The 13736-nt window shown below is 50.1% G+C and overlaps 1 protein-coding gene across 8 annotated transcripts in view; it reads right to left on the bottom strand.

Annotated features, from left to right (window-relative positions):
- Nucleotides 1-13736, bottom strand: part of atp13a2 (ATPase cation transporting 13A2) — a 164962-nt gene that overhangs the window by 40562 nt on the left and 110664 nt on the right. For 7 of the 8 annotated variants that reach the window (XM_072478335.1, XM_072478340.1, XM_072478334.1 and 4 more), the window contains 2 exons: nucleotides 5267-5430; nucleotides 395-502 (listed from right to left, as the gene is read on the bottom strand). In XM_072478335.1, coding sequence (XP_072334436.1) covers nucleotides 395-502; nucleotides 5267-5430 — 272 coding nt within the window. The remainder of the gene's footprint in view (nucleotides 1-394; nucleotides 503-5266; nucleotides 5431-13736) is intronic. The other variant, XM_072478338.1, reaches the window with a different exon arrangement.

Below are 13736 nucleotides of genomic sequence, written 5' to 3'. Positions count from 1 at the left end.
CCTGGATAAACGACATGGCAGGGTTCATAAGACTGGAACGAATAAAATATGCGTTAAGAGGATCGGCTCAAGGGTTCACCAGGCGGTGGCAACCGTTCCTTGACTATCTCGCGGAACGATAATGGGAAAACAGAAAAGACAGCAGCAGCAACCCGGGGGTGGGGGGGGGGGGGGGATTATTCCGTGTTCTTGTTTTTTTTCCTCTTAGTTAGTTGTTGATATTGGCTTTTTGTTTATTTCTTTTTCCATCTGTTGTTAGTTTAATATATTATTTAAATAATGTTTAATGTATATTCCTTTATTAAGTTGTAAAAACGGAAAATCTGTTTGGAAAACTTCAATAAAATATATTTTTTTAAAAAGTAAAAAAAAAAAAGAAAATCAAACTTCTCACCTTTTGTAGCAGATCTGGGAAATAGTCGTAAACCACTGCGAAAGACTTTCCATTTAGTGCAAAGTGATAGCAAGACTGCTCCATAGAGTGGATCCCAGGCTGTTGCTGCTGGAACAATTTATATGACAATCAATCAAAACGTCACAGGCTAAGTCTAAACTGCAAACCAGCCACATGCAAATAAGCAGAAGATATATGCCATTAGCCTCCCCCCCCCCCCCCCCCCCCCCCCGCCATACACAAACATCTCAGCTCTCACCTTATTTCCACCATTTAGTCCCCAGTATACACAAGGACACAAGAGAACGGCGGCACTGTGGTTAGCACTGCTGCCTCTCAACGCCAGGGACCTGGGTTCAATCCCAGCCTCGGGTGACTGTCTGTGTGGAGAATGCACTTTTCCCCCCCATGTCTGCGTGGGTTTCCTCCAGGTGCTCTGATTTCCTCCCAGTCCAAAAGGTATGCAGGTTAGCTGGATTGGCCATGACAAATTGCCCCGGAGTGTCCAATGGTTAGGTGGAGTTACTGTTACGAGGATGGGGCGGGGGATTGGACCTAGGTGGGATGCTCTTCCCAAGGGCCGATGCAGACTCGATGGGCCGAATGGCCTCCTGCAATCTAGGAGCAGGAGTAGACCGTCCTGGTCCATCAAGCTTGCTCTGGCAATCAATACAATCATGAATGATATTGGGCTTCAACCCCACTTATAATAATAATCTTTTATTGTCACAAGTGTGAAGTTACTGTGAAAAGCCCCTAGTTGCCACATTCCAGCACCTGTTCTGGTAAGTCAGTACGGGGCTTTGCCATCTACTTCCCATATCCCCGCATTCCCTAGACACCAGAAATTTGTTTATTGCAGCCTTAAACATAGGCAATGATGGAGCATCCAAAACCCTCTGGGGCAGAGAATTCAAAGGTTCCCAACTCTGTCGTGTAGAAATTTCTCCTCATTATGTGCACTTCCTTTTCAGTGCATCGTGCATGTTTAAGTCGAGACCCGTCACTGTCATAGACATAGAACATACAGTGCAGAAGGAGGCCATTCGCCCCATCGAGTCTGCACCAACCCACCCAAGCCCTCAATTCCACCCTATCCCCGCAACCCAATAACCTTTCCTAGCCTTTTTGGTCACAAAGGGCAATTTATCATGGCCAATCCACCTAACCTGCACATCTTTGGACTGTGGGAGCACCAGGAGGAAATCCACGCAGACACGGTGAGAACGTGCAAACTCCGCTCAGACAGTGACCCAGCGGGGAATCAAACCTGGGACCCTGGCGCTGTGAAGCCACAGTGCTATCCTCTTGTGCTACCGTGCTGCCCTTCCACTTGGTTCCTACTCTTAACAGGTTTTTTTTCCAGGATCTCAAAAGCTGTGGTAAACTTCATCTTCCAAGGCAACCCATCCAGAGAAGATTCACAAAGCCAAAAGTCTTGCGTGGAAAGGTTGAGCCGATACTCACTCAAGTTTAGAGGAATGACATATGATCTTATTGAAACATAAAATAGTCCAAGGGATCTTGACAGGTTAAATGCTGAGAGGATGTTTACTTTTGTGGAGGAGTCTACCATGAAGGGGTACAAGTTGAAAAAAAAAAGGGGTCTCCTTTTGAAGAGGGAAATGATGAGGAATTTCTTCTTTGAAATTCTGTACTTCAGAAAGCAGTGGAAGCTGGGTCATTGATTATATTCACGGCTGAGTTTAATAGATCTTTAATCTACACGAGAGTGATAAATTATGGGGGCTGTCAGGAATGTAGAGTTAATGCCATGTCAGAATAGCCATGATCTTGTTGAATGGCAGAGCAGGTTCAAGAAGCCAAATGACCAGCTTCTGGTCCTATTTCTCATGTTATTTTATTCATGAATGGGATGTGGGAATCACTGACTAGGCCAGCATTTATTTTCCATCCCTAATTACCCTCGAGAGGATGATGGTGAATTGTCTTCTTGAACAACTACTGTCCATGCAATATAGCTACAGTGCTGGGGAGTCCAGGATTTTGACCCAGCGCCAGTGAAGGAATGGTGATATATTTACAAGTCAGAATGGAAGTTCCAGGTGACGGTGTTCCAATATATCTGCTGTCATTGTACTTCTAGATGGTAGTGGTCATGGGTTTGGAAGGTGCTGCTAGGAACCTTGGTGAGTTCCTGCCGTGCATCTTGTAGATGGTACACACTGCTGCAATTGTGCGTCATTGGTGGAAGGAGCACCAATCAAGCGGGCTGTTTCGCCCTGGATGGTGCCAGGATTCTCGAGTGTTGTTGGAGTTGCACTCTGCCAGGCAAGGTGAGGGGCACGGTAGCAAGCACAAGTGGTTAGTACTGTTGCTTCACAGCGCCAGGGTCCCAGGTTCAATTCCCGGCTTGGGTCACTGTCTGTGCGGAGTCTGCACGTTCTCCGTGTCTGCGTGGGTTTCCTCCGGATACTCCGGTTTCCTCCCATAAGTCCCGAAAGACGTACTTGGACATTCTGAATTCTCCCTCTGTGTACCAGAACAGGTGCCGGAATATGATGACTAGGGGCTTTTCACAGTAACTTCATTGCTGTGTTAATGTAAGCCTACTTGTGACAATAAAGATCATTATAAAAAAGATGATTATTATTATAAAGTATTCGATCACACCCCTGGCTGGTACCTTGTAGATGGTGAACAGGTTTTGGTGAGTTACTCATCACAGAATTCCAAGCCTTTGACCAGAGGGGCAGTGAGCAAGTTATTGCTCAGCAAGTGCCACTTGAGAGCACCGTTGATGACCTTTTCCATCATTTTATTGATAATCGAAAGTGGACTGATGGGGTGGTAATTGGCCAGTTTGGATTTGTCCTGCTTTTCAGTGTACAGGATATACCTGGGCAACTTTTTCACATTGCTAGATCGATGCCAGTGTTGTAGCTGTACTGAAGCAACTTGGCTATGGGTTTAACAAGTTCTGGGGCACAAGTCTCCAGAACTATTGTTTGAATATTGGCGGGGCCCTTGCATCATCCACTGTCTTTAGCCGTTTCACATGGGAGTGAATTGAATTGGCTAGGCTAAAGACTGGCATCTGTGATGCTGGGGACCTCCAGAGGAGGCCGAGATGGATCATCCACATGGCACATTTAGCTGAAGACTGTCCCAAATATTTAGATATTTAGGGAGCTTCCTTCTGCTGTGAGTTGTTTTAATTGTCCACCATTATTCACAACTGGATGTAGCAAGACTGCAGAGCTCCGATCTGATCCATTGGTCGAGGAATCACTTAGCTGTGTCTATTATTTGCTGCTTATGTTGTTTGCCATGCAAGTAGCCCTGTGTTGTCGCTTCACCAGGTTGACACCTCAGTTTCAGGTATGCCCGGTGCTGTTCAGGCATGGCCTCCTGCACGGTTCGTTGAACAAGGGTTGATCCCCTGGCTTGGCGGTAATGGTAGAATGGAGAATATGCCAGGCCATTAGTTTACAGATTGTGGTTGGGTACAATTCTGCCACCCACAGCACTTCATGATTGCCCAGTCTTGGGTTGCTAGATGTGATTTAGCACAGTGGTAGTGTCACACAGCATGATGGAGGGTATTCTCAAGGTGAAGATGAGATTTTGTCTTTGCCAGGACTGTATGATGGTCATTCCTACTGATATTGTCATGGACAGGTTCATCTGCGGCAAGCAGGTTGGTGAGGATGAGTTCAAGGATGTTTATGCCCCTTGCTGGTTCCCTCAACACCTGCCGCACACTCGATCTAGAAGCTATGCCATTTAGGACTTGGCCAGCTCAGTCTGTGGTGGTGCTACCAAGTCACTCTTGGTGATGGACACTGAAGTCCTTGAACCAGAGTACATTATGCAGTCTTTCCACCCCTTAGCGTTTTGTCCAAGTGGTGTTCAACATGGAGGAATATATGTTCCATTGTTGACCGTTCCTCTTACTCAGTAGAGGTGCTTAAAGCCAATGCCCTCTTCTATTCTATTAGCCTGACACTTCACCTCAAATACACAGTAACAAAATAATGGCCGACTTGTTTCAAAAAATAAATCCTTTGATTCAGGCTGTGTAGTTCACTGCCAGAACTGCTGGTGCTGCCACAATAATTTTATAACACAGTTAATAATTTAGTATAATTATATAATCCAGAAGCTAGGGCGAAATTCTCCCGAAACGGCGCGATGTCCGCCGACTGGCGCCCAAAACGGCGCCAATCAGACGGGCATCGCGCCACCCCAAAGGTGCGGAATGCTCCGCATCTTTGGGGGCCGAGCCCCAACATTGAGGGGCTAGGCCGGCGCCGGAGGAATTTCCGCCCCGCCAGCTGGCGGAAACGGCCTTTGTTTCCCCGCCAGCTGGCACGGAAATGACATCCCCGGGCGGCGCATGCACGGGAGCGTCAGCGGCCGCTGAGTTTCCCACGCATGCGCAGTGGAGGGAGTCTCTTCCGCCTCCGCCATGGTGGAGACCGTGGCGGAGGTGGAAGGGAAAGAGTGCCCCCACGGCACAGGCCCGCCCGCGGATCGGTGGGCCCCGATCGCGGGCCAGGCCACCGTGGGGGCACCCCCCGGGGCCAGATCGCCTCGCGCCCCCCCCCAGGACCCCGGAGCCCGCCCACGCCGCCTTGTCCCGCCGTTCAAAAGGTGGTTTAATCCACGCCGGCGGGACAGGCAATTTATCGGCGGGACTTCGGCCCATCCAGGCCGGGAAATCGAGCAGGGGGGCCCGCCAACCGGCACGGCGATTCCCGCCCCCCGCCGAATCTCCGGTGCCGGAGACTTCGGCAACCAGCGGGGGCGGGATTCACGCCAGCCCCCGGCGATTCTCCGACCCGGCGGGGGGTCGGAGAATGACGCCCCTGATGTTTCTTACAGTTCTACGCAAATACAAATACCTACCTCTGTTCCATTCTGCTGGCCCGATGCTGGCTCTGAAGGCAGGAACTTCACACAGGCAGGTTTATCACGGGAGGGTGGGGAGGCATTAGCAAAAATAACTCTGTCCCTCAAATCTATCATCCCACAATTCCTGGCAACATTCAGAGCCGTCAGCATGTTATCTCCTGGAAGGAAGAGGATTCAACCATATTAATGACAATAAGGACCCCTGGGACATCATTCAAATCAGGACACTCAAACCGTCAAGATACTGGTCCTGCCTGGTTACCACAGGCCTATGAATGACACCTTTGACAAAGGGTCATCTGGACTTGAAGCGTTAGCTCTTTTCTCTCCCTATAGATGCTGTCAGACCTGCTGAGATTTTCCAGCATTTTCTCTTTGGCTATGAATAACACCCTCTGAAATTACACATAATAGAATGAAGCACAATTTGTGATGTCATCAATGATCACCAAACATCAATGTTTCAGTACAAAAAAACGAGCAGTTGACAATTTCTTCCACAAGGTCATATTATAGATGTGGCTCAATAGTTTTCCTGCATCGGTCGCTGAGGCCTAAACCGAAGACAAATCAACCGCCATGGGCGGTAATAATTTGTTTTCACAGGTACCATGTGAAGGACAAGGTCCAGAGTTGGGCGAAACAGAAGCACGAGGTGAGGTGGGATAAGCCTATATCAGGCCTCAACTGTGGAGCTGGCGAGAAAGAGGGCCACGTTCAGGCGATTGAAGTCAGCACTGTACAACAGTCGGGTGCGGTGTGGCATGGTGTATCCAGCTAAGTTTGTTTTAAAAATATTTCTTTATTCTTCTCCTTTTTCACATTTTCTCCCAAATTTACACCCTCCAACAAAAAACAATAATCAGTAACAAATATTCAATCCCCATATCAATAACAACGATCCCATCCTCCCACCAAACCCCAAACAGCAGCCCACATGTTCACATAAACAAATGACAAAAAGGAATCAGGAATCACCCATAGTCACCATTAACACACAACGCCCCCCCTCCCCCAGCCCTCCCCCCCCAAACTAATGTTCGATGTTATCCAGTTCTTGAAAGTGCATGATGAATAATGCCCATGAATTGTAGAACCCCTCCATCCTTCCCCTCAGTTCAAACTTAACCGTCTCAAGAGTCAAGAATTCCAACAAGTCTCCCCACTACACCAGGGCACAGGTCCCCCCGCCACGCCAGGGCACAGGGTGGCTAGGCTGCCCTCCATCCCATCAGGATCCGCCTTCAGGCGATCAACGAGGCGAAGGCTACAACATCTGCCTCCGCACCCGTTCCCAACCCTGGCTGGTCCGACACCCCGAATATGGCCGCCCGGGTGCCCGGGTCCAGTTTCACGTGCACCACTTTAGAAATTATCCTAAAAATCTTCCAGTAATTCTCTAGCTTTGGACAGGACCAAAACATGTGAACATGATTAGCGGGGGGCCCCCCCCCCCCCCCCCCCCCCCCCCCCCCCCCCCCCCCGCAACGTTGTATCCAGCGAAGTTGAGGGTGACCTACAATTCACAAGACTTTTACTTTGAGATGGTAGAGACGGTGGAGGCTTTTGTGAAGGCGGAAGGACTGGGGCAGAAATGAGAAATGGGACTGGGGTCTGGTCTTGCCCGAGGGTTGGAAGGTTGTGTATAGTTCTATCTTACGTTGTTATTTGTGAGTTAAGGATGTGAAGTTGCCTGTTTCGCTGGATACACCGCGCCACACCGCACACCACTGTTTGGGAAGGGTAGGAATTGGGATTTTTGCAATGCCGGTTTTTGGGGGTTTGTGTGTTTGCAATGGGTTCATTTATTTGAAGGGAATTTTGTTTTTGGTACTGGGAGGGCATTGGGATGAGGGGGTCCTGGGCATGGGCCTTCACACTAGCAAGCTTAAGATGGCTAATGAACGGGAGTGTGGTGGGGGGAGGGGCCGCGGTCAGAGCTGGTCCAACAGGTTTCGATGGGCCTGGGAAGTGTGAAAAATAGGGGAAGGGGATCAATACTGGGAGAGGTGTCCAGGGGGGTAAATACGCAATAGTAACAGGGACGCTGGAGAGGAGGTTGGTGGCACTGGCGATCATGTGTAGCCCTAACTGGAGTGATGCAGGGTTTGTGATGAAGGTGCTGGAGGCCATCCCCGACTTGGACTCACACAAGCTGATGGTGGGAGGGAATTGGAATGTAGTGCAAAAGTCGAGGATGGATAGGTCGCAGCTGGTCTTCATGGTAGGGAAAGACATCATTGGCTGGGGTTAAGAGATTAGAGTACTCAGCAATAGCGATTTCAGACCATGCGCTGCACTGGGTGGATGTCATCCTGGAGATGGGGGTAACCCAGAGGCGGAGATGGAGAATGGATGCGGAGTTGCTAGACCACCAAAGCTTCTGTGAGAAGATCGCGAAAAAGTGATTGAGGTTTTAACTGTACAGGAGAAGTATCACAGGTGGTGGTATGGGAGGCCCTCAAGGCGGTGGTGAGGGGGGAGGTGATATAATTTAAGGCCAAGGTGGATAAAGAGGAGAGGCAGGAGCGTCAAAGGTTGGTAGAAGAGATGCTGGAGATGGGCATAAGGTACACGGGGGATGCAGATCCGGCCCTTCAGGACAGGAGAAAGGAGCTCCAGGCTAGTTTAGACCGGTTGTCTACGAGGAAGGCAGTGTGTTAACTGAGGCGGGCGAGGGGAGCGGTTTAGGAATATGGAGAGAAGGTGGGACATATGCTGACTTCGGCGGAAGGCGGCGGCGAGGGAGATAGTCCAGGTAAGGGATAGGACGGGAAATTGGGTGGTGGCTCCAGAGCAAGTTACTAGGGTGTTTGAGGAGTTTTATGAAAACCTGTGTAGGTTGCAGGCACCGGGGGAGGAATATGGGATGAAAAAATCCCTAGACGGTTTGGAGTAACCGAGGCTGGAGAAGGAAGATAGAGCCAGGTTGGAAGGGTCGGTGGGGAACAGGAGGTAAAGGAGGCAATAGGGAAAGGTGGAGGTGGCAGATGGGTTCCCAGTGGAGTACTATAAGAAGTTCAAAAACAAATTGGCACCGCTGATGGTGGGGATGTTTGAGGAGGTGATAAGGGAGGGGTGTGTCACCCCAAACTTTTGAACAGGCTTCGATCTCCCTGCTGTTAAAGAAAGACTAGGACCCGGTGGCGAGTGGGTCGTATAGGCCCATATCATTATTGAATATGGACGGCAAGATACTGGCAAATGTGCTGGTGGCTAGGTTGGAGGGGTGCCTGCTGAAAGTGATAGGGGAAGACCAAACAGGGTGTGTGAAAGGAAGGTAGCTATTTTCGAACAATAGAGGATTATTAAATGTAATTATGATGCGGACTGAGGGAAAGGAGACAGAGGTGGTGCTGGCAATAGTTGCGGAAAAGGCATTCGATCCGGTAGAGTGCAGACCCTTGATGGAGTTCCTAGAGAGATTCGAGATTGGGCCGAGATTTACAGAATGTGTACGGCTATTATATAGAGAAGCAATGGCAAATTTCCGCACAAATAAAATGAGCTCAGGGTACTTTGCTCTGCACCAGGGAATCAGGCAGAGGTGACCTATGTTCCCCCCCCCCCCTGCTATTTGCATTAGCGATAGAGCCATTGGCCATCGCTTTAAGGAGTTCGGGACTGTGAAAGGGAATAGTGCGTGAGTGGGGGGGAATGGAACAGACGGCATCCTTGTACGCGGACAATTCATTGTTGTTTATCTCGGAGCCGAGTACGTCGGTGAGGAACATAATGGGACATCTCCAAAAGATTTGGGTCATTTTCAGGATATAAATTAAATTTGGAGAAGGAGTATTTTGTGGCGTACCAGCCAGGAGTGGGGGGGGGGGGGGGGGGGGGGGGAGCTGCCATTTTGCAGGGCAGCAACCCACTTCAGGTATTTGGGGATGCAGGTAGCGTGGGATTGGAGGGGGGGGGGGCGCTCCGTCGATACGATTTTACTAGTTTGGTGAGGAGGATGAAAGCTAACTTGGCAAGATGGGATCACCTCCCTTTGTCGTTAGCGGGCCGGGTGCAGGCGATTAAAATGAATGTGCTGCTGCGTTTTTTGTTTCTGTTACAGTGCCTGCTAGTCTTTTTACCAAGGCATTCTTTAAAGTAGACAACAAATTGGTCACCTCATTTGTGCGTGTGTGTGTGTGTGTGTGTGTGTGTGTGTGTGTGGGGGCGGGGTTGGACTTCTCGAATTTGCTATCCTATCATTGGGCGGCGAACATGGAAAAGGTGGGGGAGTTGGGGGGGGCATCGCTTCCGATGGCCCAGGCAAGTACTCTGGAGGCCTCGTGGAGGTGGCAACGCTGAGGATTTGGAGGCAGTTGGGGCTGGGTCAGAGGAGATGCCGATCAGGGGGAATCGCAGTTTTGAGCCCGGGAGGCTAGATGGGAGATTTGGGAGAGGGGGATCAGGGTATTAAAAGACCTGTTCCTGGGGGTGACGTTTTGTGAGGTTGGAAGAGTTGGGGGAGAAGTATGGGCTGGGGCAAGGGGAAGGGTCTCGATACCTGCAGCTCCAAGACTTTGCAAGGAAGGAGGTTCCGAGCTTCCCGATAGTGCCGGCCCCTGCATTGTTGGAAGAGGGATTGACAGCAAGGGGATTGGAGAAGGGGATGGTGTCAATGATTTCCAGGAAGATTCTGGAGGAGGATGGGGTGTCCATGGAAGGGGCTAAGGCCAAGTGGGAAGGGGAAGAGAGGAAGAGAGGGCAGCACGGTAGCACAGTGGTTAACACTGTTGCTTCACAGCTACAGGGTTCCAGGTTCAATTCCCAGCTTGTGTCGCTGTCTGGGCAGAGTCTGCACCTTCTCCCCGTGTCTGCGTGGGTTTCCTCCGGATGGCCCGGTTTCCTCCCACAGTCCAAAGATGTGCAGGTTAGGTGGACTGGCCATGCTAAATTGCCCTTAATGTCCAAAAAGGTTAGACTAGTTACAGGAATAGAGTGGAGGTGTGGGCTTAAGTAGAGTGCTCTTTCCAATGGCCGATGCAGACTCGATGGGCAGAATGGCCTCCTTCTGAATGGTAAATTCTATGAAGAGTTGGGGGAGGTAATGGAAGAAGGTTTGTGATGTGAGGTGCTACAAACAGTGAACGCCTAAACCTCATGCGTGAAGTTGGGGCTGATATAGCTGAAGGTCATATATAGGGCGTATCTCATAAGGGCGAGAATGAGCCGACTCTTCAAGGGAGTGGAGGATGTCTGTTAGCCTCGCAAACCATGTACATATGCTTTGGTCCTGTCCGAAGCTGGAGAGGCCTTGGAGGGAGGTCTTAATCATCATTTCGGGGTACTACATGTGGACTTGGAACCGGGTCCCTTGGAGGTCATTTTCAGGGTGTCAGACCTGCCTGAGCTGCAGGTGGATACGTGGGGCGGATGTTTTAGCCTTCGCCTCACTAGTTGCCCGGAGGCGGGTCCTGTTGGGGTGGCGGTCAGCCTCTCCACCCTGTGCCTCGGCGTGGCAGGGGGACCTGCTAGAATCTTTGACCCTTGAGATGGTGAAATTTGAGCTGAGGGGGGGGATGAAGGAGGGGTTCTACAATTCATGGAGACTATCTATTATGCACTTTGGAGAACTGGTTGCCATTGAACACTTGGGGGGAGGGGGGGGGGGGGGGGGGGGGGGAGAGAACAGGGTGTGGGTTGACCGTTTTACGGTTTGTTGTTAACTTTTACCTGGAATGCACAAATGGATGTATTGGATTGTATATCGAGAGGATTTCTGGGGATTGTTTTTGTGCTTGTTTTTTTGTTGTTGTTTATTTGATGTAATTGTTGAAAACGTGGAGAATAAAAAGATTTTTTTTTTTTTAAAAAGACCCTCATTAAAATGTAGTGACTTCAGATGTAAAATACTGAGCTGAGGATTTCCTTGTTTGAGATAGTGGGCGAAATTCTCCCCCAACGGCGGGATGTCCGCCGACTGGCGCCAAAGCCGGCGCCAATCAGACTGGCATCGCGCCGGCCCAAAGGTGCGGAAGGCTCCGCATCTTTGGCGGCCTAGCCCCAACATTGAGGGGCCAGGCCGACGCCGGAGGGATTTCCGCCCCGCCAGCTGGAATGGCGTTTGTTTCCCTGCCAGCTGGCGCGGAAATGCGGTGCGTCAGCGGCCGCTGTCAGTTTCCCCGCGCATGCGCGGGAGCGTCAGCGGCCGCTGTCAGTTTCCCGCGCATGCGCAGTGGGGAGAGTCTCTTCCGCCTCCGCCATGGTGGAGGCCGTAGCGGAGGCGGAAGGGAAAGAGTGCCCCCACGGCACAGGCCCGCCCGCGGATCGGTGGGCCCCGATCGCGGGCCAGGCCACCGTGGGGGCACCCCCCGGGGTCAGATCACCCCGCGCCCCCCCCCCCCAGGACCCCGGAGCCCGCCCACGCCGCCTGGTCCCGCCGGTAAATACCAGGTTTGATTTACGTCGGTGGGACAGGCAATTCCTGGGCGGGACTTCAGCCCATCCGGGCCGGAGAATCCAGCGGGGGGTCCTGCCAACCGGCGCGGCCCGATTCCCGCCCCCGCCCAATCTCCGGGAGCGGAGACTTCGGCGGGGGCGGGGGCGGGATTCACGGCGGCCAACGGCCATTCTCCGACCCGGCGGGGGGGTCGGAGAATGACGCCCAGTGTGTCTGTGTTAACTATTAAAATGGAAAATTGGAATTGCAGTCGCTGATTAGAGGTTGTGAATTGGAGTTTACTTATAGAGACAATGAGGGGGGTTAATTGCAATATTGGCTGGAGAACATATTTCAGCTGTAGAGAGGAAGGACACCTTGGATGAATCAAGTAACAAGACATTGGGTAGAACTCAGAAACAGGAAGGGGACAATCAATATGAAGGGGGTGTATTACAGGCCTCCCAACAGCCCACGGGAAATTGAAGAACAGATATGTAAGCAGATTCTGGATAGATGTAGAAATGGGAAACTTAATTTTCCTCACATTGACTGGAAATCCCTTAGGGTGAGGGGTCCGGATGGTGAGGAATTTGTTAAGTGTGTCCAAGAAGGTTTTTGGGAACAATATGTGGATAGTCCGACTAGAGAAGGAGCTATACGGGACCTAGTACTAGGGAATGCGCCCGGTCAGGTCATCAAAGTTGCAGTGGGGGAACATGTAAGCTTTCGGATACTCATGGAAAAGGACGAGTATTGTCCTAGGGTTAAGGTGATAAGTTGGGGGAAGGCTAACTACAGCCAGAATAGGCAGGATTTGGAGGCTGTTGTTTGGGAGAGGCTGTTTGAGGATAAATCCACATTTGGCATGTGGGAGTCTTTTAAGGAGCAGTTGTTGGGAGTGCAGGACAGGCATGTGACAGTGAAAAGGAAAGACAGGATTCAGGAACCGTGGATGACCAGGGATATTGGGGGGTCTAGTGAAAAAGAAAAAGGATGCATACATGAGGTCTAGGCAACTAAAAACAGATGAAGCACTTGAAGCATAAAAGGAAAGTGGAAAAGAGCTCAAACAGGGAGTTAAGGGGCAAAAAGGGGTCACAAAATGTCCTTGACAGACAGGATTAAGGAGAATCGCAAGGCATTTTATACGTATAATAGGAACAAGAAGGTAACCAAGAGAAAGAGTTGGTCCACTCAAGGACAAAGGAGGGAAATTATGGATAGAACCAAAGGAAGTAGGTGAGATCCTAAATGAGTATTTTGCTTCGGTATTCACAAAGGAGGACATGTTGTTTGGTGGTGTCTCAGAGGGATGTGTAAACATTTTAGAACAGGTCGTTATTCGAGGGAGGAAGTGTTAGATGTTAGACGTGTTAACGGTAGACAAGTCCCCAGGGTCAGGTGGCATCTATCGCAGATTACTGAGGGAGACAAGAGATGACATCGCTGGGCCACTAGCAGAAATCTTTGTTTCCTCATTGGCCACAGGTGAGATCCCAGAGGATTGGAGGATAGCCAATGCTGTCCCATTATTTAAGAAGGTTAGTAAAGATAACCCGAGCAATTATAGGCCAGTGAGTTTGACGTCAGTGATAGTAAAATTCTTGGAAAGGATTCTCAGATAGGGGCTAAGTCTTATTAGCGACAGACAGCATGGTTTTGTTGAAGGGAGGTCATGTCTCACTAATTTAATTGAGTTTTTTTTGAGGTGACATTTGACAAGATCCCTCATGGCAGGCTGGTGCAAAAGATTAAATCACATGGGGTCAGGGGTGAACTAGCTAGATGGATTCAGAATCGGCTTGGCCATAGAAGACAGAGGGTAGCAGTGGAAGGGTGTTTTTCCATATGGAGGTCTGTAACTAGTGGTGTTCCGCAGGGATCAGTACTGGGACCTCTGCTGTTTGCAATATATATATATATATATAAAAATGACTTGGAAGAAAACGTAGCTGGTCTGATTAGCAAGTTTGCGGATGATACTAAAATTGCAGGAGTTGTGGATAGTGATGAAGATTGTCAGAGAATACAGCAGAATATAGTTAGGCTGCAAAATGGAGCGGAGAAATGGCAGATGGAATT

The sequence above is a fragment of the Scyliorhinus torazame genome, chromosome 16, assembly GCF_047496885.1.
Source record: "Scyliorhinus torazame isolate Kashiwa2021f chromosome 16, sScyTor2.1, whole genome shotgun sequence".
NCBI lineage: Eukaryota > Metazoa > Chordata > Chondrichthyes > Carcharhiniformes > Scyliorhinidae > Scyliorhinus > Scyliorhinus torazame.
The sequence above is the reverse complement of the archived record's forward strand: the minus strand, read 5'-3'. Positions and strand labels throughout refer to the sequence as shown.